Source organism: Cheilinus undulatus, linkage group 6 (genome assembly GCF_018320785.1).
Source record: "Cheilinus undulatus linkage group 6, ASM1832078v1, whole genome shotgun sequence".
Lineage (NCBI taxonomy): Eukaryota > Metazoa > Chordata > Actinopteri > Labriformes > Labridae > Cheilinus > Cheilinus undulatus.
Genome location: NC_054870.1, coordinates 49,087,391 through 49,115,081, shown reverse-complemented (window position 1 = coordinate 49,115,081; position 27,691 = coordinate 49,087,391). Strand labels below are relative to the sequence as shown.

Here is a 27,691-nt window from a genome sequence, read left to right as displayed (position 1 = left end):
TAGAGCGGGCAAAAACAGACAGAAAAAATGATGAAACGGGGCAAAAAGTGCCAAAAATTGCATAAAAAGTTATGGATAGGGTTTAAAAGGTATCAAAATTGCTTTTGAGTTGCAAAAATGGGTATATACTGTGTGAAGTATGATTAAAAAGTGGGGAAAATGGGATAAAGAAGGCAAAATGGGGTTTAAGTGTTAAAAATGGGTTTAATTGTCAAAAATTGGTGTAACTAATTGTGAAATGCAGTTAGGCAGAAAAAGTGGCCGATAAGGTTTTAAAGGGGTAAAGATTATTCTTCAAGTGGCAAAAATCTGTAGAGAAGGCGGTAAAATCGGACTAAAAAGGGGCATAAATGTGTAAAAATGGGGTAATAGAGGTATGCCTGGTTTAGCCTCAGTAATAAAGTAAAATAGATCTGCTGTTTTTGGATGCGATGTTAAATCATTTCCTCACTATATCCTACTGTGTGGCCAAAAGATGTGGAAAAGTACTCAAGTAAAAGTACAGTTACTCTGGTTAAAACTAACTGAGGTAAAAGTAAATTTAGCGATTTATGTACTCAAACAAGTAGAAGTACCCCAAAAAACCTCTGAGTAAAGAATGACACATCTGAAATGTATTCAAAGCACTGAATAGCTACTTAGCATACTTATGGAGTATTTTTCAGTAAAATATGATTTTTTTTCTCTATGTGCAGTAACAACAAGATGATATTAATCTCAGCTAGTATGCTGAGTTTAAGTCAAATCTTTATAATAAAGTAAATGTATGGCTATTTTGGAGGGAATGTGGAGTCATTCTCTCTCTATGTGTGACTAATCGTCACATGTCGTCAAAGCCAAACTACTTTCCAGTTTCACGTTATTGACAGAAAGCCTGGACCTCTTTGTTCTGACTTGTAGTGTTTATTTCTTTACTCATTATTGGATGTTTTTGAAAATATAGTGACATACAATACCTTTCCCCAAAGCAGACTTAAGTAAAAGTACTGATTATAAAACTACTCAGTTACAGTAATATGGGTAATAGTTATTCTCCACCCCTGGCATTTGGGGCATTGCAGGCTAAAGGATATGATAAGAATAAACCCTGTGTGTATAATTTTGTGGTGTTCTTCAGACTCAATGTAAGAGAGAGCAAAGTGATTTTTCTCCACTTTTATTCTGTAATATGACCAATATTTTCATATTCAAGTGTGTATGAAAAAAAGTCACTGGTTTCTTAAAAAGCTAAATACAATAAGCATTGGATCAAGGCACATACAAGACTGGCCAAAGGGCATACAATGCACTTTGGTTTTCAATTGTTAAGAACTTCAAATCGTGGAAACATAAAAGTGTGTTCACTTGGAAAATAATACAAAATAATACTTATAACAAGGAGTCGCTGCCACTGTGGTAAGTCTAATGAGAGCCAACATGTTTAGTCTTTTTGGCCTGGTGACTAGATGACGTATGGTACATGGTACTAAAGAATGCCGCCATTGTCGCTCGGCCATTGTTGGCTTGTACAAATAGAGATAGTGGGGGGTCCTCTGTGTCAGCCTGTCCAGTCTACTTGTTCTGAGGAGCTCCTTAAGGTCGGTGTGCTTTATCTGCCCTGTGCTGTGGCCTACAATCCTAACAGAAACACAGGAACCCTGCTCGGGCCGCGTTGCTGTGTTTCTTCTTTTTGCAAACAGAAAGAAAAAGAAAATCACACACTGAACAAAGCAGAGAAATAAAGCATGGCACCTCATCTTTAGTTGCTCGCAACAATCCCTGGTGAGAGAAATACTCTTGGTCCGATGTACGTGGAAGCAGCTACTGACTGCTCGATGTTTTAGAGGGCAACATGCCTGCTTTGAGAGTTAATTGATCAGCTGTGCCTTGTAATTTTTTTGCCTTTTTGTTTTTCAGACAGCCACAAAGTTAAAAGAATGACCTGTGCTTATACTACAAGGTTTTCTAAGGTCTGATTGTTCAACACAGCAATGAAAACCCACTTTCACAGTTGACAAGTCATCATATCTCAGTGTAACACAGAGTTTCTTTTAGTTGGTCGATAACCTTAAGCAAAGGAAATACAGTACAAATTACTACAAATCCCTAAAATATAGAATTGCAGTTATAGTCACAATACCCACTGATGGTTCAGTGATGGCCTGCAACGCTGGAACGTTCTCCGTCTTCATAAAATGTCCTTAAATATAAATTATATGGCAAATGTACAGAACATTGCTTCCTTAGTCTTATAGATCCAGTGTTTTGGAAAAGTCTTGCCACTCGGTTCAAGTCGCACACTTTCTATGAATGGCCATGCGCAATATCATGAATGGGAATGGTCTGAATCTGGTATTCCACTGTCTCTGTAGCTCCTGTTGTTAATATTGTTCTCGCTGTGTGGGCTTTTGTATAAACTCAGGCCATTCGGTGGGAAAATTGTGTGTATGACAAACTCCTCCTTGGTCACAGGCAGGTGATTTATAGGAATCATTTGAAAAGAAGTCTCTCGTATTTCAAGGATGGAGTTGTCCTTCTTAGTGCCCGCTTCAGCATAGTCATCCTTTCTCCGGCGGCCTTTGTTGTAGGTGCAGTTCCTGGAAAAAAGCGAACCATTCCTGTGGACGTACCAACACACCAGAGCTAACATGATTATTGCCAAAAGAGCCACGGCCCCTCCGATAATAGCAGCCAAAGGCAGACTGGGATTTTTGTAAGGCTCTTTCTCCTGCTCTCTGTTTAAAGTTGTAGTCGGGTTGTATGATTTGTGAGAACCAGTCTCTGTCTCTATGCAAACCGGGGTCTCGTCTGATAGATAAATGTTGCTGGTCTCCATTGGAACCATGCATATCCTATAGGAAGACTCTGGCTCCAGCGCAGTGAGCAGGTACTCCGTCCTCTCGCCCTGCACGATGGTTTCAGTGATGGAGCCGAAGGCCGGGCTGTGACCCAGCTTAAGCCAGCTGAGCCGCAGGGCAGTCATTGGCTGTGACACCCTCCATGATATGTGTATTGTATCAGCGCTGCTCGACTTCACACTGATGGTGATGATCTTTCTGCCTGAAGTCGTAGTAGTGCTGTGGTAATTCCTGCCAAAGTCGGGCCCTTTTACAACAGGTCTTTTAGTCACATAGGAGGGCCATTGCGGCTGCGAGGGGCGGAAAGTGTTGGAGACTGTGCTCGTCTCGTACGTGGCGATTAACTCCGACTCTGAGCACTCAAACATGTCCGTAGTGAGGTCTTTAATCGCCATGCCTTTGACCTTATCAGGACCCTGGCACATGAAGCCCCGCACATTCACTTTAGAGGGCAGCGATCGCAGCCAGTCACGTACCCATTTCATCTTGCACGTGCATTGCCAGGGGTTGTTTCTCAGCAGGAGCTGTGTTAGATTGTCCAGATCCTCAAACACACCCATAGGGAGGCTGCTCAGGTTGTTGCCAGACAGGTCCAGGCGATACAGCTGCCTCAGGAAGGCAAACGCCCCAGGGGGGACCCGATTAATGTGATTATCTTGTAGCTGCAGCTTCTCCAAACTGGTGCCTGGCAAGTTGGCCGGCGGCGATGTTAAGGAGTTTCTCACCAGAGAGAGCTCAGTCAGGTTGATCAAGTTGATGAAAGCCATCTCCCCAATCCCACGGTTGTTGAGCAGGTTTCCATCAAGGATTAGTCTCTTCAGGTTGATGAGATCTTGCAGCGACTGCTCTGAGATGGAGGAGATGCGGTTGTCATCAAAGCGCAGCTCCTCAATGCTCATGGGGAGGCCTGAAGGGATGGTGCTGAGGTGGTTTCTTGAGAGAAAAAGCAGTCTGAGGTGGTTACTGTCCCTGAAGGCGCCCTCCTCGATGCTGACGGCTGATACAGAGTTATCATCCAGGTGCAGCTCTTCGATGTAGGGGATTTGGGCTAAGGAAGAATGGGTAATCATCCGGATGTTGTTCTCCTGAAGATGTAGCTCTTTGAGGCCAAGTGGTAGATTAGTGGGGAACTCGTCCAGGTTGTTGCAGTAAAGGTAAATCTTCTCCACATTCACCAGCCTGCGGAGCTCTGTCGGGATGCCCGAGCTCTTGATGCGATTGTTTTGCAGAAAAAGCACCGTAGCGTCGAGGGGTAGACCAGTAGGGATGGAAGTCAGGCCACGGTCATTACAGTAGATGAAGGTCCCGTCGCAGCGGCAGGCTGAGGGACACGAGGCAGAGGTCACCAGGGGGTTAGCGAGACCCAACAGCAGCCCGATCCTGATGAGGAAGAGGATAAAGGCCTCGCACTGACGCACCATCTTGAAGCTGCGTTGCCTGGCAGTCTAATCACTCAAGAGCCCCTGGGGAAGAGACACAAGGGTACGTTTAATGCACAGGGCCTTTAAAGGGGAGCCAAATTCCTCATCATTGCTGAGTTTTTGAAATGCTGCCGGCAGCACTTTCTAGATTAAACAACTGCTGAAAGAATCAGTTTCAATTCCTCTTATTAAACTGAAATGAACTGATCATTAGGATTGCTATTCTGCAGGAATAAAGTGAAATACTGTTTTTGTGACTCTAGAGCTGCTACAGATTTCACAAGATCAACACGTATAGAGCACAGTGAGCAACAGAAGCTCTCTTTTTTCTTATATTTTATTACAAGTGTTCTGACTTGCGAGCTTATTGAATTAAACCTCTGTGCCTCAGCTTTTTGGGCAAGAATAGTGAAATGTAATAGCATTCCTGAGTTGTTTTACACGTTTCTGTATCTCAAGGCTGCCTTTCATGGCTACGAACCCCGAGAGGGAACAAAGTCAGGCTTTGTTGATGAACTGTTGTGAAACCGACATAGTCTTACGTGCTGTTAGATCATCCATGCCTTTCTCCATTCATGTTCTGGGGTTTAACAAGTCTCTTACAAGGAGAGAAGTGTCTTTTCACGCTCAAAAGAGATTCGATTAAAGCCTTAACATAACAGGAAATTTGTGGGCTTCATTTGGCCTGCAAGCTGCCATGTTTATGATCCCTGCTGTAATTGTAATGGGACGAAATTTGGACAATTAACATCTTTAATTGGATAAAAGTGACTTCATATTTTACTGCTCATAAAAAGTGAGGCAGATTTCCAGATCATAAGGTGGCAACTGGTTGGCTTTCTCTTTTTTCACCATCAATTTGTCGTTACCTTTTAATTAGGCTAATTCTGATTTATTGCTTAAATTATGCATTCCTGCCATGACCTCCCTTCCTCTGCTTGTCTCATTAGAAACTGTGGTCTGGTCAGTGAAGTGGAAAGAGGCAAAGCCATCTGTATTTGTCATACCTGATTTAAGCGATGCGGTAAATCCTTTCCAGCCACCAAAAATCCAATCAAGCTTTCACTCTTATCCTCTCTGAAAGGAAAAGTTTGTCCGAGGGGTTTCTGGTGATATCCTGACCAGGTCAGTGTTTGCTGAGCTGATCCTTGTTTGGACGATGACCTCCTCTGTGTTGTCAGAGGCTCATGCTTTCAATGCCTTTACCATGGCAGATAAGCCTGTAGAAAAAGCATCCCCCTCTCCCTGACAAAGCGAGCGCTCTCAGGTGATATTAAAAATCCTAATGGCTGCAGGAACTGTCGAGCTCAACAGCCATAACTGCAAATTAGATTTCTGTTGTGTTGTATAGTGATCCGTGCACAGGACGGGCTGAGCTGTAGCAAAGGCTCCTTTCTACAATCAAGCCCGACAGGCATGATGAGTTGACACAAAGCTGGTCTGAGCCATGCCAATCCCCAGTGCCACAGGCTCAATCCAGGGCCTGTTCACTTAGTGTACTCCAGGTCTTCAGGTAACCCAGAATCCTCTGCTTCCTTGTCAAGCCTGTAAACACATTAATCCAAGGATCGGGTCCCTTTTTGTCCAGAAGCGGATAACCAAAGGTCTCCTTTCCTCTAAAGAGCAAAACAAGGAGAGGTGGTTGTCCTTTTGGGTCCTTTCTCGCTCATGCATCTGCACCGTGACTCATGTTGTGTCCAGGGAAGGTCGTCTGAAAAATCAGCGGAGATAGAGACACATTTAGCACATTTGCTCATATGTTGCAATGATCAGGCAACAAGGGAATAACCTTCAAAAGGGGGATTAAAGTGATTAGCAAGTTAATGCTACAGCAGTGCTTGGATACTTTTTGATATTGCATGTTTTAAAATGATGCAATCTCCATTATTTAGTTGATTGATAGTGTCAGAAGTGGTAATTAGTGCTGCGCAATTAATCTAATTGCAATTGCAGTGTCAAGCTGTGCAATTTCACAACTGATGATGATGATGTAGTACTTAAAAAGTTTACAAAAATGCCTGCAGAAAGGATGTTAAGTTTACAATATGGCCACTATTGCACTTTATAGAAGTGCCTTTATTGCCGGAAAAAGGTAGAAACTCTGCACAACTCTGCATTTCCCTTGATAACCAAGCAAGTTAACTTATTATACCATTATTTTCTATATTGTTGCAATTTGCAGGATTGTCCAGCATAATTGCAATCACACATTAGCACCAAATTGTGCAAGATTTCAAGACTGTTGAAGAATAGGTGCAGCAAAGCAGCTAATCTGAATCCTAATAAACTTTACTAAACTTAAAGTACCAAAAAGTAAAAGAACATTTATTTCACTGATAGATGTAAATGCAAGGATTAAATCAGTCAAATATTGTAAGAACAATTGGACATTTAAATGGTCTAGATGTGAAACCACTGATTTAAATTAAAAAACAAGACCCGTTCACTTTTCCACTGTCCACTTCTGTCATATCAGCAGATAACATAGCTACAGTGCTAAAAGAAAAGCAGACTAAGCAGAAATATTTCCCCATATCATCCATGAAGATATTTATGCAGACAATCATCCTGTCCCACAACCCCAAAAACCTATTATTCCAAGTGCTGATAGGTCTCTCGGCTCCACTGATAAGACACAAACGCGGAGACTATTACTTTTCTTTTATGTAATGCTCTGAACTGAGGGACTCGAATCAAATGAAGACTACATACTTAACAAAATTCAGACAGTGGAGAACTTTAGAAAATGAGGTGAAAGGGGCTATTTAAAATTGAAATAGCTTGACTAAGTGCTGCATTAAAAGACAGCACACATCCCTCTATCATCCCGCCATTTTCTAAAACTCCATTACTGAATTTCATCTCTTTTCCTCCCTCGTCAGACTCCTTTATTCCAGAAGTTAGCAGAGGTCACATCTGGTGCTTTTTCCCCGGACTCTAATCTACTACTAATGCAATACTGGACCGAGGGGCCGTGTTTAGATGGAACAGAAGGACGGGGGGGGTGTTATTATTAGACAGCATCTCAGGAGTCGTAATCAAGTTACAAACCTCTCAGTTCTCTAATCTTCTCCTTGTCATGGAGCTACAACTGTTAAATGGCCGGGGCCTCTTGTTCCTAATTTACCTTTACATGTTTTACAGCAAACTATGGTTGCCAGCAGGCAGCGTCATCGGCTCCATATAAGGACAAGAAGCTATTGTGCTCAAAGAGGAAACGTAACATTTTCTTTGGCTAAGGAAATTCTATTTTTGCAAACAGAAACAGCTTTCAGAGAAGTGTGAAGAGAGATGGGTGGGGGGAAGAGGTCAGAGAGGAGCTGACAGGGATGGATGCAGCAGCCAGCCCTCATCTCCATAGGAAATTCAAATAGGCCTCATTTGTCAGGAGAGCTTTAAACTACACAAGTAAATCACTCAGCACTGGTTTGATCGCCTTTAGCTCTCATTGGTGGGCTCAAAACTAGCTTGGCTAGCCTAACATAAGCTTTTTTTAAACTCCAAGGACTCTTGTAAAACACCAGGAGCAGTGAACTGGATTTAGAAGGGCACATGGCCTCCACCCTCAGCCATTGTGTTGGTGTCTTGATCACTCCTGTCTTTCATATGCATTCTTTTTGAATCACCATAGGTGACCCAAAGTGGTGGCTTGTTAAAGGTCATCAGGCTAAATCACAAGCCAGGAGAAAGGCTAGTTTAAGATAAGAAATGACAATGTAAGGGGGGTGAAAGTTCAGTATCAGACACATTCCTGAGCTTAATTAGATTAGTGCACCACCACCATCAACACCTTAAAATGCAATGACTAGACTGAGTATGATTCAACTCATTTTTAAGAAAGAGATAGAAGCCTTGAGCTTTTTTTTTCTTGCAGTATGTCAATTTAGGTTATTTTTCCTTAAGAGTTCAACTAATTTATCTCCTTTTCTTGGGATACCAAAGCTAATCTTAAGAAAAATGTGAAAATGGACATGTTTTCATGGGGTAATGTGGTAAAATAGTATGTGAGCATGCTTTCCTTATCAAAGAGGTGCATTTGAAGGAAGCATCGTCTTCCAAAGTCACTTTATTTGAAGAATAGTCAAACTACAAGAGATGGAGTAAGATGTACATTTGAGTTTGTTAGCTTAATGCTAACATAGAATAGAAATTGTCATTTACAGGCTAAGAGATTTGGCAAAGCTTCCTGCTTTTTTAGGTTAAACCAGGGGTTTCAAACTCAATCACAGCAAGGGCCAGATTCTGGATTCAGGACTAACCTGAGTGCCTAACAGGGTCACCTTTTTAACCATGAACTGTCAGCCTTGTTTCACCGGTAATAAAATATGAAAAAAAAAAAAAAAATTGCACTGATAATAAACCATTTTACATTTAAAAGTGAAAAAGATAAGTTTAAAGGCTCACAATCTGAGAAAAGTAACTTTATAAGTTCAAAAAGGTCAAAACATGAAATTGAAATTGAAAAATAATGTTTTTTTTCAGGCAAATATATTAGAAAGAAAGTCAAAATCATGAGTTTAAAAGGGACAAATATGAAATAAAATTTGTAATCATGAAATTAGTAGTCAAAATGTTTAAAATTTTAAATTGTGAGTCTAAAAGGTCAAACTATGGAATCATGTAGTCAAAGTTTGGAGTTGAAAATATGAGGTAAAATACAAAATAACTGGTTAAAAAGGTCAAAATATCACCTAAAAATTAGAATTTTGAATCTTAAAGCTCAAAATATTATATGAGAAGTCAAAATTATGAGTTTAAATGCTCAAAGTATGAAATTAAAAATCAAGATCCCAAGTTTGAGTCCTAATTGTGAGATGCTAAATTGAAAATGTGAAATTAAAACACAAATTAATTTTTTTCCCCACATTCCTGACTTCTTATCTAAATATTTTTACTCCTTACTTTTTCAGATTTTATTACCTATGACCAGATTTGGCCCCCGGGCCTTGAGTTTGACACCTGTGGGTTAAACAATCTATTACAATTGACTATACTTATTTTAAGAGTCCATTTATTGAATTATGGATGCATGTTTTTTTCACCTTGTTTGCATCACTGGACGTTACAGCTTTCTTCTTCTTTTGTATTTTTAATGCAGTTAGCAAACAGCTTAAGATGCACTGCAAATTCAGCACTGTTTTGCATTCTTTTCCTTTAAAAGCAGTCAATTTAAGTTGAAAAAACAAAGGTAAATAGATCATTTTTTAAGTTTGGAGAAGGACAGTTAGTTTCTTAACACCTTAGTTGTCTCATTACTGCCTTCTTTTATTCTATGGTGGTTAGCAGCTTTTAGATGCACTACAGCCACCATTAGGCAGTCATTCTATGTAATATAGTTGAAAAATATGGTAGAATTTTAAATTAGGACAACAGTGAAATCAGATCTTGTGTTTTCCGTGTGCTAATGAGTTGAATATTCAAAAAAATATTGCCCAGTCTGACTAGCCATGCTTCTTATTAGCGCTTTTGTAAAGTTGTTTTTTTCCATCTAAGGTCCAAACTGTACATTTGTTCATACTTAAGTGTGAATGGCTAAAAATTTGAGGAATTCAGGCTGGGTTGGGAGGTGGTGGTATGTCCTGAGGCTAGACCTAGTTGAAAAGTGCTGGTTTAAATAGGTGAAGAGAAAAACATGGTGTTAAAGTGTAGTGTAATACATCAGAGGCTTCAGTGTGGCCTTATGCTGTGCCTGATTAATCAAACACCCACTTTGAAGCATTTATATCATGCTTACAAGGAGCAAAGTCAGGCCTAGTTGCTTTTTCCCTCTTTCTTTTCCACGCTCATCGTATTTCAGGAGAGTGGCCCCTTTCTATTGTTCCCTACAAGGCGAGCATGTGGACCTTACAGCCTCAAGAGGGGGGTTTTTATTTTGCTCGGGCAATATACAAACTTTCCCATCATTTACAAAGTCCTTTCTGCAAGTTTGCAAGTGCTTTTGCTCATAAAGTGTACCTTTGCAAACGCATGCACCCTCCCTGCTATGTTCCCTTTTGTTTTTAGGAGGCTGAGCTGAACATTTTTAGTGATGGATGTCTCTCTCCATCGTTCTAATAAGCTCTGCAGGCCGACAGGGGGATTTCTCCAGCAGTCAAGAGTGGCTTCTGCTTCATTTAATCCGAACTGGCAAAGTTAAATTGAGCATCCTGGTCAAAATTGTGTGTGCGTGTGTACAGCTAGTTACCTTTCAGTGGAGAGCGTGGGAGGCTCGCACAAAGCTGGACACTGATAGCCATTGTGAGCTCAACACGCATAAATGCACATTAGAGCCTGGGACTGTGTGCCCTGGAGTCATACTCTGCACAAGAAAGGATGTGCAGAAACTCAAATAGAAACAATTTCATGGCTGTCAGAAGTATTGCAGATTAGAATGACTTTTAGTTCTGTAAAACACAGAGTAATATTACATAGGCTGCATTTAGGAGGAAAAGAGCAGGAGGAATAGTAATGGCTGACTGTTCAATTATTCATGAGCCCTGAAATTAATTTTGAACCACAGTCGAGCTCTCCATTGGGAAATCAATGTTGTTTGTATCTGCCGTTGATTATTCCACCTAATTCATAATATAGTTTTGAGTTATGACTGATTGCACACAATATCATTATTGTGGGCTGCAATCATTTGTGAAAATGTTTCATATTTGCAACATTTTTGAGCGAATAAGACTGGGAAGTATTAATTGTTTGCGGATGTACAACTAAATGAGCTTATTATAGCGAAGGTCAGCTTTAGCTCCTCTGAAATTAGACCAAAATGTCATTTAATTTCCTGAGCTGACGTTTTGTTTGGTCCATTTCTGACCTTCATGTTACCTCTTGTCTGCCACTGATTTACATATCTGTAAGCTGAGTGTCGGCAGCCTGCTGTGCTGCAGAAAAACAAAGGGACATTTATGGTTAAATCTGAATTTACTAAACATGTTTGGACCAAGGAAATCGTAAGCAAATGTCTGTGGTAGTTTCACTTATAGGCCTCCTGGTGCTGTCTTTTGCCATCTACTTTGATGCCATCCCTTAGTAGGGTGTAGTAGTACCAAATCTTTACAGAGCTGCACCTATTGCATGAGATAGGTGCAAAGGGAAGGCATAAATCCATCAAAAAATTGCAACTAAGCAGTTGTATTTGCACAAATGCATTGGCAGTGCTTCTTTATTTATGCAATTAGATAACTATTAGGAGTTTATGTGCAGGTTTTGGTCGCTGGAATGAGTATAACTCAATATGTAGTGCCCAGGAATCTATTTGATTGTTTTATTTTCACTGTTTAAAATCCGAGTGTCATGGCAGCCCTAGTGCCCCCTCTCTTTCTGCAATATAAGGAAAGTTGTCTGAATTGGTAGGTGAGTTTTTGTCCATTTTTGACCTCCATGTTTCCTCTTATCTACATATTTACAAGCTGACTGTCTGCAGCCTGCTGTGCAGCAAGAACATGCATGATTAAATCTGAATGTCTATGCACTTTCAGCCAGGAAATCATGAGCAAAAATGTGGTAGTTTCCCTTTTAGGCCTCCTGGTGCTGCCTTTCACTGTCAAAATGTTACCGTCATGATTATTGTGATGCTCATTGAAATAGAAAGTATCAAAGCTTGACGAAAATTGCACCTACTGCATGAGAGAGCTGCATATGAGAGGCATGAATCCATCTAAAATCACAACTAATTGCACTGATATTTGCAATGCTTCTTAATTCATGCAATTAGACAACTATTAGGAGTTTATGTGCAAGTTTTTATCATTTAAAATGAGAAATAACCCAAGATTGAGTGCCTAGGGCTTGTATTTGTGTTGCTGTGGAGTTGAAATAGATATTGATTATGTCTGATTTTTAAATTCTAGTGCCATTGCAACCCTACTGCCTTGTCTTGTTCTGCTATAGAAGGAAATTCATCCGAATTGAGGCCAAAGCCTTGTGCCATTTTGCTTTTCTGTTCCTCCTAATTGAGGCAAGTTTCTGTCCATTTCTGACCTCCGTTTTACCTCACGTCTGCTGTCGATTTACATAATTGTAAGTTGTGTGTCAGCGGCCCGCTGTGCTGCAGGGACACAAAGGAACATTCATGGTCACATCTGAACTCACAGACACTAACACACGTTTCAGCCGAGGAGAACATAAGCAAAAATCTTCCCAGATTTGCTCTACAGCCTCCTGGCGCTGTCTTTAGCCGGCCTGAACAGATGATCCGTTTGCCGGCCCATTAAGAGCGGCGAGAGAGAGAGAGAGAGAGAGAGAGAGAGAGGGCCTGCATGGGACAGACGGGGGTCTCTCTTTTGTAACAGCCTGAAAGGAGAGATCTGTAGCAGCTGCAGTGGTTTTTCCCCACATGGGGGTGGTAGGCACTGCAAGATGAAACGTGTGTGTGACAAGCAAACACCCAAACACTGACGACTCATGTTCAGCTGTACACAGGAGCAGGAGATGAGATTCAGGGATGTGTTAACCTTCCCTCAGGTTCATGTGAAGTTTTTCCCTGCAATATTTATGCTTTGCAGCCATTTGCGCTGCTTATTTGTCTCTCAAACTTACAGGAGATTGCAAAAAAAAGGCTGCTTAGAGGCTAAATAAATAATGAAAGAGCTGAATTAGGCCTCCTCTGAGTACAGTACTGAATCTTAAGTCTGCCTTGAAAGTCGTATTTCGACTTTTCCCTCCTAACACGGTTACATTTCCAGCTTTCACTCCTCTGCGAGCAGACTCTCCGTCTGTAGTGACCTGGTTAGTTGTTAATCTGCAGTGTGAATTCCCTCTGAAAGCAATAGACTGGGGATTTTAGCCCCGAGCTGTCATCAGTGAAGACAACTGGGTCTGTCCTCATGTCTACCATGTTTAATAGGCTATTTATTCTTTTGTCTCTCTTGCACGTTGCATAACAAAGAGCTGCCATCGCACTGAAGTCAAGTTTGCATCCACTGTTAGTGATTTCAATCATTGTTCAAAGCCTGGATGTGCTTATCGCCTCATGAAGATAAAAGGCTATGTTAAATTGGATTAACACTGAACACGTCCTGGTGTTTCTAATAACACTCAGCCTAAATAGGGAGTATGGGAATTAAAGACGCCAGCTTTTGTTGTGTTGATGTGAGGAGATAAATATTGGGTTTGTATCAGAGCTGGGAAGATGCTGTATGTGGATTTAGTCTCAGGATATAGGCTCAGTATAGTTTATGTTGATGCTAATTTTGTGGATGCAAGGCCTGATGCTTGGACAAAAAGATTGTTTACATAAAGAATCACCTATGGCAACACGCCTTTTTACCACCGTTTGAAATGTTTAGTTGAAATCTTATCATTTAATTTACTTTAATCCTTTAAAATTTTATTTTTTTAATTTTCTAAAAAAGATTTTAAAGTCATTTTCATTTATGGTGATTGGCTGTTGTATATGGGACATGTAGCCCATATGGACAGGACTTTATTCTGTGACTTTCCTGCAGAAAACAGACTTGAGATGTATATCATGATTTAATATAACACTAGAAATATCATGGTTGGATTTTCCGCCCATATTGCCCAGCCCTAGTTTGTTTACAGGCACATAGCAGCCTCGGTTTGATTCATTAGCATCTCATGGACATCAGGGTGCAGAATGTGCTGTCAGTCAGCCATGAGAGCAGAGGGGCTTCTCTTTCTGGTTGCTTATTAATAAAACAGACCTGCAGCAGCACCGAAATACCACATATTCACACCGAGGTACTGTTCATGTCACGTTATGGTGCTTTTACGCACGAAGTGGCGCGTAAAAAGCTCCAAATCGGTTTTATTTTGTGCATTTTTTCGTGCGTAATTCGGTATAATTTTGAGGCTGAAGCGCACGCTGGCTTGCACTTGCGCACAGTAAATTTCGACGGAGCAGCATATGCATAGGTGCTGGTGGCGAGTGGTTCCAGACAGTGACGCTGGAGACGCATTTAGCGGAGTTTCTCCAGCTGCCCCTTCATGTCCAAACTCCGCGGGATGTGCACCGCAATTTCAGCCGCACACCAGGGTGTCTCCTCCGGCTGCGACACCGAGACTAAATCACACAGTCCTCTTTAATCCTATCAAGTTTGTGTGTTCACTGCTGATTATTTTCCCACTGCTCAGGGCTGGAATAAGGGGGAAAAAGGGGGCACATTTCGCACGTCTCTGCTGCTCTCTTAAGTGTTGTTCTTTCACGTTTTCACCGAGGTGTTGAATGTGAGCGAATTCAACGTGTCGCAATTAGGATGTCACGTCTGCGGAGAAAAGCGGCGAAAACGCAGATGTGATGTTTGAGGGTTCTGTAGCAGGATAAAGAGGCACGCAGAGGAGGATCGAAGCAGCAAGTTGCAGGCATGAATGACGGGGACCATGAATTATCTGTTTCAGTGTGAACCTGCCAAGCTGTGCAGGCTGACTCGCTCTCTCTCTGTGCGTAAAATGTGCCTAAATGTGCGTAAAAACAGAATGCATCAATTTTGGGGACAACTACTGCCTGGATTGTATTTATTTAGTTCGTTTATAGCGCCAGTGAGACCACCACCTCAAAGAAATCCACATTTCTCGCCTGGGTCGAGTGATAAAAAAATAAAGATGGGGGAAAAAAAGAGGGTAACTAATTAGATACAAGCAACTCCGGAGGGTTCCGCTCGACTTTGAATTCCTTTTGCAAGAAGAAGATCCAAAAAAAGATGAATTCCCAACAGGCAGCAAAAAGCACACTTACCTCAATAATCAACCAAAAATAGAAAGTAACAAGTATCCAGGGAGAAACAATAATCCAATCCAGGATATGAACATCCAAAAAAAGCAGCTCCTCTCAGTCACACAGAGCTGGAGCTGTGTGGAGTTTTTCTGCTGCAGCTCTGCTGTGTTTACTGGAGGCTCCACGCACACACTCACTCACACGTCCACATCTGTAGGCTGTGCAGAGAGATAGGTGCACGGGTAGAGCTCAATACTAATGTGGAGTTGTGTTTGCCTCTAGATTCAGTAGAAGCGCTGATGTCATCTGGAGGAGGGGCCTCTCTCTCTCTCTCTCTCTCTCTCTCTCTCCCCCTATGTTATGGTGATGCATTGTAAAGATGCAGTGTTGCAGGGATACACTAGGGGGAGTGGAGGAAAGGGGAAAGGCACTCTCATCCTTGTCAGTCGTGTGCTTTTTGGAGGAGTGTGTTGGAAAGGGCTGCTCACTGGCAGAGAAGATTAAGAGGAAAAAAAGGAGGAACTGTGCAGTTGTAAAATGTCTGCATTTTCTGACAATGAGGACTTCACAGGCCTCTGATTGTGTTCTTAAGCAAGGAGAGTTTAATGGTAAAGCTCCATTCATGCACAAAGCAGGCCACACTGCTTTACAGAGTTAAAACAGAACAATTGTACCATTGAGAGAATCAAAAGACTGCAAAAGACCTTTCAAAACTCAATGGTAATGATCAGCATCTTTTATACACTTTATATTGGTTTAAAATTTGCAAAACCCCTGATAGGTGTAAAGGCTGGCCAATAGCACGGGCAAGGATTTGGCCTGGCATCAGTGATACGTTGAAATTTAAAAGGAAACAGAAAAATGGCATACAGTAAAACAGTACAACCTCCACTATCCTAACAGGTCTGATAGACTGTTTCACACACCAATTATACATGATATATTTCCCTTCCATCAGGGCGACACCCCATAGATGGTGTTTGGGAAGGGCAGAACCTTTCAAAAAGATATCTGAGGGTGATTGGACAAACCCTTCGTCTGTCACGTTCAGTACCGGCCAATCAGAGCAACAAAACATATGACTTAGTAGTCATGCACCACCCTGGGGAGTAAACTACATAATGCAAGCTAGACAGGCAGTTATTATCATTGTTCACTATTAGTGGAGCCAGTTGGTAAATCAATACGGAGCCCCAGACATGATATGGTAAAAAAAAAATTAATTTAATTAAATTGTGGCCACAAATTAGTATTTTGTGGCCATGAATCAGCGTTTCGTGTGCACTTTATACTTATTTCGTGGCCACAATTTGGTATTTTGTGGCCAGGAATTAGTATTTTGTGTGCATGTTATAGCTATATTGAGGCCACGATTTAATTTCTTTTTTTTTTTTTGTTTTTTTACAATGTCATGTCTGGGGCTCCATAAATCAAAACAAAAGCATCTTTTCCACACAAAAGCTTCCAGTGTGGTTCTTTGCACTTCTTTAAATAAAGAAATGTCCAAATCTGATCGTTCTCCAATGCTGACAGCCAGCTGATTCCAAATACAGCCCCACACCTTCCACAGTCAATCACAGCTCTTTCTCTCAACACAGAGGTCCGTTGATATATGATTTACTTCTCACTAATCCCTGCTTGCATAAATGCAGATGCACCACACTGCTGCTACTACAAAGCTTAACCTCCTCCACCCCAGCCTCCTCCTTTATAGCACAAAGCTTTGTGTACCCTCATATTCAGGTTCATGCTGTTATGCATTAATTGCTTTTGAACTAATTTACTGTAGTCAGTATGGATTGGTATAAACAGGGGCGTAGCACAGTGGGGGTGGGGGGTACAGATTACCCGGGCCCACAGTTGGGAGGGGCCCTAGAGAAGCCTGCAATGAAAAGTGTGGTTTTATTAATTTTTTAAAAAATACAATAGCCTACACGTGGGTCCATTCTCCTCCCATAAATGGCGTAGTCCATTGCTGCAAATAATGCAAGAAAATGTCATTTAACCATATTGCTCATAAATGGAGAAATTATCTTTCAAAATACATTAAAATGGGTAGATATTTGTAAAAATGACAAGATATTTGTTGCTCGGCTAGCAGATTAAGGGGGTCCCTGTGTAATATTTTTTTGGGGGGCCCAAAATGGTTAGCTACACCCCTGGTTATAAATGTATCCTTCTATATGGGGGTTTCTGGCTATGGTAGAAAATCAAAGCATGCTGCTTGACCAACCCAGGGAGCATCTTTAGAGCTGAATCTTCTCCACCCAGTAGAGTGTAAACTGTAGATCCATTTTGAAATAAAATGGTAAAATGTATGACGAGAATGTCCCTGACTGAAATGAAATAGTGTTTGGCCTGAGAGTAAAAGTGAGGAAGTTCTGTAAGTAATCAGCTCTGCCAAAACACAAGAAGTCAAAAGAGAATGGCATTTAATAACATACAAGAATACCAGAAAGATCAAGGTTAAACGTAGTAGAATTGTGAATTCTGGCCTCTTCTTGTAGAGGTTTGTTAGGCTCCATGCAGTTCTTTTTCTCTATTTGAATATTCATTTGCATATTTGTTGGGGAAATTTCATGATGAGTTTTTTGGGCTGCAAGAGCTTCATTACCGATGTTGTGATTGTCGATTCCCTCTGCTGCAGGTGTTCTTTTTTATAGAGACAGTATGAATGTTTTTCTTCTTTCTAAAAGAGACAGGAAGAGATTTTTTTCATATTCAAAGCCAGAGGTTTTTGTCCATGCAAGTGTAAAAAGTCTGATCCCCAAATCTAAAATGCCAATTAAAACATTGCTTTTTACTTTGAACCACAAACCAGGCAGAAAACTTTGACAGATCATGAATATTTAACGATGTTGTCACTGCGAACCAGAATAATTCATAAGAAGAATTTAGAATTGTGCTAATCTTTAATCCTGTGTGTAGCTGCCTCTGTGGCTGAGTTTACATGCACACTAGTATCACAGTTATCAGCCGTAGCTTTGGTTTTATTCTCAATAACATCTTTAACACAACAAACTGGGTTATGAATGTTTCTATGAATGCATTATTAAGACAGATCACATGTTTCTGTGTTTTTATTTTTCAGTCTTTAACTAGGGATGTTTCCAGCAGGCTAATGTCTGACTGTCTTAAATGGTCTAAATCAGTGATACTCATAATGTGGCTCTAGGGCCACATGTGGCTCATTATTGATGATCTGTGGCTTTTTTTATGTCTTAATTTGAAACATTATTCCACCTGTAAAACCTTAAAAAGGTAAATAGGACTTCAGAAATTATCGTTGCAAGTAACATTAATCAGTTTGTCTCCCACACGTACACAGTAGGCTTTAATTGTTGACCTCTGTTTTTTGTCTGCATATTTCCTTTGCCCTTATTTGCATTTTTTTGCGAATTTAATTCCATTCATACTGCTTTTAGCCCATTTTTGACACTTTCATCCATCTTTTTGCAATTTTTTGCCTCTTTTTTCACTTTTTATGCCACTTTTTACCCATTTAAGCTGCTCTTTTGCAATGAAATGTCACTATTTTCCCATTAGCCACTTTTTGACGGTTTTTGCCCATTTTCCCACCATTTTTCTGGTTTTTGCCCATTTTAGTCACTTTAATACTCATTTTTCTCGAGGTTTTTGCAACGTTTGGACCAATTTTTGCTACATTCACCAATTTTTGCCACTTCCTGCCCTATTTGGCCACGATTCTCCCAGTGTTTGCCGCTTTTATTTCCTTTTTTCCACTTCTCGCTCATTTAAGATGTCTTTTGCAATTAAATGCCATTTTTTGCTTATTTTTCTCACCTTTTTCTGATTTTTGCCCATTTTAGTCACTTTCACTCATTTTTTTGCAATGTTTTTGCCACTTTGAACTCATTTTTTGGTAACTTCCCACCCATTTTTTCCACTTTTCTCCCAGTGTTTGCTGCTTTTTGAACATTTTTGCCTCTTTTAACTTATTTTTACATACATTTCTTGCAAATGTATTTTTCAACAGTTTGACTCTTGGGTTGATCAGGGTTGAGTAACACCGGTCTAAATGAACTGACAGTGCAACTTTAGTACACTTAAAAAAAAAAAAAAGCAGTCAGCTGGTGGTCAATGTCAGATTGCTTTTCTGACTGGCTAATGTTAGCAGTGCTAGCACCGCTAGCTTCCAGTCCTCCTTGCAGGTTAACATCCACATTTCTGTGCAGGATGTGGGCATCCATTGCTTCAGTTGATCTGGTTTAAACTGATACAGCCTGCATAGATTTTGTTTCCATTGTTTAGGCTGAAACACTAACAGACCATGCTGCTTGTATGAGATGCTTTCCTCCTTTCACCGAGTTTGGTTACCTTAGCCAAAAGAGAATGACTGTTGACTGGAGCTGCAGCCTGACTATGGCTGCAGGCCCAACTGGCCAATGGATTAGAGCTTGCTTCCTGCTTTTCTAGTCGTCTGACTACACAACACCACAGGCCACACTTATCCATTCACCCCTATTTAATCCACATTCATTCTCTGATGTTGAATTTTGCAATGCAGAATTTTAATCAGTGGTAGCTAATCCCCTTCATATGCATCATACTCATTCACACGCCACTGATCAAGCAGCGAGAGCAATCTTAGGGTTAAGTTTATTATTACCTGAGGTCAAATCAGCATTTAACTGCAGAAGCCAGGGATCAAACCCACCACCTTCCAGTAGAGAGACAACCAACTCTACCTGCTGAGCCTCAGTTGCCGGGTGGATCAAGTGTTTGCAAGCATATCAACCAACAGGCAGTATCAAGATTTATATTATCAGGGTTGACCATGTCTGCTGAAGCAGATGAGCGCAACTGAAGTGAAAGAGAGTTCTAAAGAGTAGGTGCCACATTTTCAAAAGCATGGTAACCTTTAGTTTTTAACTGCACTCAAGGGACAAGAAGTTTGGGGAACTTTATAACACAGACACATTTTGGCTTGTGGCTGTCATCTGGTTCATCAAGAAACAGATTTCAAACATATTCTGCAGATGTGGATGCACATATTTGCTACAGCAAGGCAAATATGGCTCTGTGTTAATCATGTTTCTGTCTAGATGGACAGATAACTGCTTGTGGTGCGAATAAAAAATAGAAGAGACCTCAAATTTTAAAATTCTCTGTGTGTGAGACGTCCTGCGTTTCTGAGATGCAGCCCTAGCACTGGCTGCCAGTCTGAGATAGCGGTTACTGCATAGGAATGGCGAGGAGCGGAAGAGGAGAGGAACTGTGACGTCCCAGCGCCAGCACGGACCAAAACATGGCGGCCTCCTGGTGAATTTATAAACTCAAACTTACTCAAAATGCAGATGTCTGGTTAGTTTATTAATTCAATATGTATCTGAGAGACACAAATATCTATCCAATAAGATGAACTTGTCTGATCATGCAGGGTTCCTTGTAAGATGTGAAAATTGTCTCATGTGCAGCCAACCTAACATGAATATAGAGATGCAATAGTTCAGATTTCAGGTATCTTAAACCACATTGTGGCTTATCTGGTCATATGAGGGCAGGGCAGAAGTATATACATGCAAAGCAAAGCGATGGTACTTATAATTTTAAATAAAAAAGAGGCAAGTTCACACAATAAAATTTTTAGAGGCCCACTTTTGGCACATATAATCATTTGTTGACACAGCCAGGATGTGAGCTTATGTAACACACCTGCACCAGTCTGACTCTGACCCTGCCCTGCTCTCTGTTTGACCCTCTTTGGTGACACGTTTGAATGAAACCAACCAGCGGGTTTGATCCCTCACAGGCCTGCAGCTCCACTGAGTCACCCTGTTTGTCAGACTGTCGTACAGCACGGCTGACCCGGCCGACACCCTCCCATGCCCCGCGTCATCTCCAGTGTCTCTCCCTGCGGCTACCTGACAGAGCAGACAGCGCAGAGCAGCGATGGAGCGCCTCTGTTAATCTGCTGCTGGATATCAGCTTCCTGTTGATGCAGTGGGCCAATGATTAGATCTGTGTGTAGTGTATGCAGCTGTCTGTGTGACGTGGAAACTCTTCTTCTACATGTCTTCTACTTTTGGTTTATTACTTGAAGCCCATTATGCTGCTCAGCTGAGGCTGTCAGGAGTGTCTGAATTCATCTTTCGTAAACGAACAGGTTTCAGCGAGAGGTGCGCTCCTCTCATTCTGAGGAGGGTAAAATTTGTAGATTTAATCATTGGGCTTTGTTTGTCAAGAGAAATCAGCTGCCTTGACCAATTTGCAGAAAAATACAGACGCTGTAGTCCCAGCTCTGTTTCAGACTCTGCATGAGGCTCCCCTGACTGTTATCGAACAACACATTTCTACTTGTGCCAAAGTCTCTAAAGTCCATAAGGGTTAAAGATTTTGAGACATTGATGAGCCGAATTATACAGGATTTATCCTCAGGAGACCAGGTTTTGAGGCCTTGGGGAGTACAAATTTAGACATCAGTTATTGTCAAACCTTCCCTGCCATGTTTTAAAATTTGTTACCTAATAGCATTTTAACAATACCAGATTATTATGGCCTTTCAGACTGTGCATGATGGCTTCATTTTTAGTCCCTGAATGTTAACAATGAAAAGCTCTCAGACTTCCTGTGTGACTGGTATGCGTCTCACATGCCAAGCTAGCCTATTTTTACAATGAGCCACGCTTGTCTGTCCAAAAAAGACAGAAAATGATCAAAAGTGAGCTGTTTTACCTTATTTTAGGAGACGTGTTTGTCTGTATTTGTAGATTAAGTAACAGGCAAGATTAATACAGAATGGTTACACTTCTGGTTTCTGGTTTTCAAAGTAAAAGCCACATCTTTGAAGAGAGTCAACCCCGAGTTTGTAAAGGAAGTTTTCATTCTGAATGTTTTCAGTTTTTCAATGAATCAGATCGAATGAAGGCAGCAGTCTCAAGGATTAATAATAAGTTTAAATATTATTAATATTTTAACCCTTAAAAGCAGTTTAGAAATCTAAAACAACACAAAGAAAACAGATCAATAAAGCCACGAAATGCAATGCTTGTGGAAATAAGAAACAAACAGCAGCTATAATATATTCAAACAGTCATGTTTGCAAGCCTTCTGAGCAAGACCCATGTAAAGTCTGGTTCCACCAGAGCAAACGCGGATGTGAGCAACTGTGAAAATCTCTGCTGACATTTTTGTTATGCTAAAATCCAGAAATTCATCTATACTGTCTAAGATGGGCCACACTCTACACCAGTGGTTCCCAACCTTTTCCACTGAGGCCCCAAAGACCCACACAGAAAAAAGGGGCACATTGCTGTCCAAAATACAAATACATATACGTTTGAATTTTTTTCATCATTTAAAGCCCAACACAATAGCCCAAACCACAAGTATTTTTAGCAAAATGGTATGAACCATTCATATGGGTTTTATTGTGATTTTAGGTGAGTGAACCTAATTTTAACAACCTCAGAGCAGACAGGTCATCGCGCCCACCCTGAAATCTCTGGCGCATCCCCAAAGGGGTCCCAGACTCCAGGTTGGGAACCAAGGCTCTACATGATTATCGTGCTGATTGTTGGGCTGAATCCCTTCTCCCGACCAAAGCCAGCAAAGGCCTGATTATCTGATTGCTCGTAAGATTATATTGACAGATCATCCAGTGGAGTTAGGAGTAAATTTTCCCCCCTCTGGTAGGAGGTGCTCAGCCTCCATATCAGAAATGTTAAATATGGTCACAGGGTTCTCAAAGATTCTTTAAAAGTCTTACTTTTACCATTGATTCAGACTTGTCTGTATCCGTATTTGTTTTCTAGCCTGTGCTATGTGAATTAGATCTTTTTTTTGTGCTCATCCTCGTAATGATGAACAGCATTTTTAGGTCTCTAGTCTATCTTGTATTTACCGTCTAGTACATTTTGAAATAGGCTTAGCAAATAAAAATGTATTTTTAGTACAATCTGCTCCATAAACCAACATGCACTAAAAGCATATTTTTTTAATAGTTAAACTGTTTTGAATCAGGCCAGCACATCAATAAATGTGTTATGATGAATATTACCATTCAACATATAGATAGAGTAGAGGCATTAAATCCACCAGAAGTCTTTAACTTTGGGCTTATGTGGCCAAGAAAATGTCTTTGTCCGAAACCATTTGACATTATATTAAGAGTACATTAAATTCAAAATTTCAGCACTGGTCTCGTGTACCGGGAAATCTCACACACCTTTCATTTTGAACCACTTCCTAAATTTGACTAAAATTGGAGCTGCATTAGACGTAGCATGGAGCTAACAGCTAACCACAGAAGCTTCTTCGTTCTAAAGCCACGTTTGACCACGCAAGACTTGGCGTTCTGATGAGACCAGGGAGAGACTCTGATAGTTGGTGAACAGAATCTGTCAGTGCAGGGTGTTCCAAGTTGATTCTCCTGTTTTACAACAAATACTATATCAGCAAAACGGTAAAATCAATGAGTATTTTTCACCATATTTGTGGTGTGGCAGGCTTACATTGCACAAATACGCTGGCTATCATGAAACATTGGTATCTAAACATTGGCAGCATATTTCTGTAAGTAGACAATGAGTAGGAGCATGCTTAATGTTTCAAATGTTTGCTCCTCTTCTGAGCACCTGCCTCATAAAGTGCATTTACTTTTTTGGAACTTTGACTCTTTAAAATACAATTTACCATCAAAATATTGGAGATTAAAACTTCTATAAACAGTTTATATCAAAAAGGATCAAACATATTGTAAAATTTGATAGTGCCCAATTTTTTCAGTTACAGTTAGGCCCACTTTTACACTTCATGTTGCTGTTTAGTTGACATAACATGCTCAAGGCTACAAATGTCAAGATGGCAGAATTTTTTTTGATAGAAATGTGTATTTCAGTTGGTTCAACTAGCATAGTTGTACCAACTATTTAATATGAGCCCCCAGGAAATGTTGGCTATCAACCTATTTTTTTTTTCTTTGGTATATACCTTACATTTTATGACATTACATTTGTATTGTATCAACTAGTTCAGTCATCAGAAGTGCACCCAATACTTCACAATTTGTTCACTCAACATGAATCAAGTTGGATTTGTTTACAGTGTGGTTTGAACTACCCAGTAAAATGTTACTAGGAAGAAGATCAGAAATGTCCCATTTTAAGATTTGAAATAAACCCAGATGTTCTGAATTATATAATTTAGGATACTTAAACATGCTGTTGGTAGCTTTTAAGTGGTTATAAAAAAGATTCAGTTTCATGATGATGGCCTACTAAAGCAAACCAGACCATCAGGGACAGATAGACTGATAGATAGACGGATGGACTGACAGTAGACGGTTGCAGATGGTCAGATAGACTGATGATGGGTTGGTGCACAGCCAGACAGATTAACAATGATGGACCAAACAATTCCAAGCATAGATTTAATAAGCATTTGTTGTAATTTCTATGCAGAATTTTCTATATAGAGTTGTATTTTTGACATCTGAAACAGTGCAGGAGAATTGATATAAAAAAATACTCATCATGCATCGATGGGAGAGGATGAACACAGTTAAGACGTGCTGATTTGTTCAGCAAGACTTCCCTGATTGGCTTAGACTGAAAGTTTCTCTCATTTGCTTTGAGGAAAATGCCGCTCTAGAGTGTAACCTGCTGAAACAAACAACAGAACAACTTTTAAAACCTGTTTTTGTATTCCCATTCTCTTTCCTCTCATCTCCTCTGAGCTGATGTGGACCTCCACTTCTCTCTATCGCTGTTACCTCATTAGAACGTGGCGTTTTCCTCTACGCCGCCTAAGTGTGCGACCACAGCTGACATCTCTGCCCGCTTGTTTAGCCGGGACAAACAGAGCGTGTTCCAGCTCTGGACTCGGCACATGGGCACACAGTTAAACCATGATTGCCATCTTTACTGGAGTGCCTAATTGAACAGACACTTAAGCTTGGAGCATCTGCCAAAACTACTTAGACCTCCAGTGGAGTTTTTCTGCTTTGTTTGCTTTCCAGCTGGAGTGGCTCTCACTTTTGTCTGACACACAATGGGATTTGTAGACAAACATAAAATTCCTGCCTGTCTGCTGTTTATTCCAAGGTAAAAATTGCCACTGTGGTGTGATGTTATCACTGAGGTGTTACATTTGGCTGGCTGGTTAATGAGCTTAACTGTCTTATCAAACAGGCCAGGTGTCATATGCCGAACCCTGAGAGGTGAGAAAAGGTCAGTCTGGACATCCTGACTTGATCCTTGTCTTCCCTCCAGGGGGACAGAGCAGAGAAACCCGGGCCTGACCTCAGCGTGGCTTCCCCTCCTAAATCGACTGCAGACACATCTGTCAGCGGCTGCTGATTGACCCTCTCTGAGCCGTACAAAGAGCCCCTCTGGAGGAGCACGGTGTTGGGTTACTGTTATCTCAAGACCGGGGGAAATCTGTCGCCCCGTTCATCTTTTGTTCAAGAGGATGGGTGCCCTCCTTTCCCAAGGATGCACTCCACTCTGCCTGGCCAATTTCACCGTGTTTAGACAACAGACAGGCTGTTTCCTACTCTGTTGTGTGTGCTTTCAAAGACAGTTAAATATATTAAGCCACTTGATTTTGCTAAGTGGCAGCTAAAGTGCCTTCCACTTCGCTGGCGACAAAGGAACTGTTAAGGGTGCTCTTGGTTGTGTGTCAGACCGTCCCAAGCAGACTTTTGACCAGATAATTGATTTACTTTTTGCTCTTGTTTTGGACAATCGATACAGCTGGCAGTTGGCAGGCTGTGCCCTACTTCCTGGACTGTCAGCCAAACCACACTGACCCGGTCACTGGTGCTACGTGTAAGGCTGGGAAATATGGACCAGGCATAATATGTATCACTGTCTTTGCACCTCTAAGATAACACACTATATACAGTACTGTGAAAAAGTATTTGCCCCCTTTCTGATTCCTGACTTTTTTGCATATTTATCACACTTAAATGTTTCGGATAACTGGTGATGAGTATTTGGCACCACTGTGGACAAATTTTGGCCCACTCTTCTTCACAGAATTGTTTTAACTCAGCCATATTGGAGGGTTTTCCAGCATGAACTGCCCTTTCAAGGTCACACCACTGCATCTAAATTTGACTTGGCCTCTCCAAAACCTTAATTTTGTTTATTTTAAACCATTCAGAGGTGGAATTGCTGTTATGTTTTGGGTCAGTGTCCTGCTGCATAACCCAAGAGGGCTTGAGCTTGAGGTCACAAACTGATGGCGGGACGTTGGCCTTCAGGATTTTCTGGTAGACAGCAGAATTCATGGTTCCATCAATAACAGCAAGTGGTCCAGGTCCTGAAGCAGCAAAGCAGTCCAAGACCATCACACTGCCACCACCAAGTTTGACTGTTGGCATGATGTTCTTTGTATCAAATGCTGTGTTATTTTTATGCTAGATGTAATGAGCCGCACACCTTCCAGAAAGTTCAACTTTTTTCTCATCAGTCCACAGAATATTTCTCCAAAAGTCTCGGGGATCATCAAGATGTTTCTTGGCAAATGTGAGACGAGCCTTTGCGTTATTTTTGGTCAGCAGTGGTTTTGGCCTTGGAATTCTCCCATGATGCCATTTTTGCCCAGTGTCTTTTTCATTGTTGAGTCATGAACTCAGACCTTAACTGAGGCCAGTGAGGCCTGCAGTTCTTTGGATGTGGTTCTGGGTTCTTTTGTTACCTCCTGGATGAGTTGTCGTTGCACTCTTGGTGTCATTTTGATTGGCCGACCACTCCTTGGAAGGTTCACCACTGTTCCCAGTTTTCTCCATTTGTGGATAATGGCTCTGACAGTGGTTAGCTGGAGTCCCAAAGCCTTGGAAATGGCTTTGTAACCTTTTCTAGACTGATAGATTTCAATCGCTTTGTTTCTCATTAGGGCCCAAGCACCGACCTCGGAGCGAGGACCCTATTGAAACTGTTCTTAATGACTCAGCAGTGCTGTTGTCAATCTTCATGAAGCTTTGCAGGCATGTAAAGACCTCCACCTTCGTCAAAGTTGTTCTGGAACAATCCTAACACGTTGGGCATTGTGCCTATCCAGGCCTCATGGACCTATCTCTAAACCTGTTGCCATGGCGACAACTCAACTGTCAATAGTTCTTGGCCTGGCATGTGTTTGTCTTTTTTAAATCAGCATTAACATAAACTCTGTGGATAAAAAACACAATTTTTTAACTTTATTTCTAGTTTTAGAGTACTGTGCTAGGTCTTTAAACTCTCTATATTACCCAGCCCTACTTCTCATATAGGCTATGTGTTGTTGATATCATTTTATCTCCTTTTATTTCCCCTTTATCTGTCACTTAAGCTTAGCCTGTACTCACTGAAAAGCCTGTATGAAATACAATAGGCCCCAAAACTGCTCCGGGGCTCACTGGGGAAAAATGGAGACTGATTTCCCCTCGTGTCTGCTTCCTTGCTCTGACTGGAATCTATTATTGATAGACTTTCCGTGTTCTTAACCCGTGCCAAATAAAGGGGGAACATGTAAAAAGGCTGCTGCCAAAAACCCCCCGCTTTGTTTTTCATTTACCTTCTGCTTTATTTGCATATTCCTCCTCTACAGGCAATCAGCAGCAATCTCTGCTGTGGGCCTTTCATCTCGGTGCTGCCATCCTGACAGGCAGCTTTTCAGTATCACAACAGTTTAACTAGGATTTGTGGATGAGAGGTGCTGTTGGTAATGCGGGAGCATTCACGGGTTTTTGATTTGCACAGGGTGTAATGTGTGTGACAGGGATAGAAAGAGGCTTTATGGGAAATATTATAAACCATTGAATGTGT

General features: G+C 41.1%; 2 protein-coding genes across 3 annotated transcripts in view; one reads left to right on the top strand and one right to left on the bottom strand.

The window, feature by feature from the left end:
• macrod2 (mono-ADP ribosylhydrolase 2) overlaps window positions 1-27,691 on the top strand; it is a 1,185,173-nt gene that overhangs the window by 220,235 nt on the left and 937,247 nt on the right. The gene's annotated exons all lie outside the window — the stretch shown is intronic.
• On the bottom strand, window positions 1,141-15,157 carry flrt3 (fibronectin leucine rich transmembrane 3). Its single transcript, XM_041789357.1, has 3 exons — window positions 14,943-15,157; window positions 5,266-5,969; window positions 1,141-4,300 (listed from the first exon to the last, which is right to left on the bottom strand). The coding sequence occupies exon 3, from the start codon at window positions 4,256-4,258 to the stop codon at window positions 2,306-2,308; it is 1,953 nt and encodes a 650-aa protein (XP_041645291.1). The 5' UTR covers window positions 4,259-4,300; window positions 5,266-5,969; window positions 14,943-15,157; the 3' UTR covers window positions 1,141-2,305.

Excerpts from the sequence above, each read along its gene's own strand:
- flrt3 (XM_041789357.1), bottom strand. The coding sequence starts at position 4,258 with ATGGTGCGTCAGTGCGAGGCCTTTATCCTCTTCCTCATCAGGATCGGG.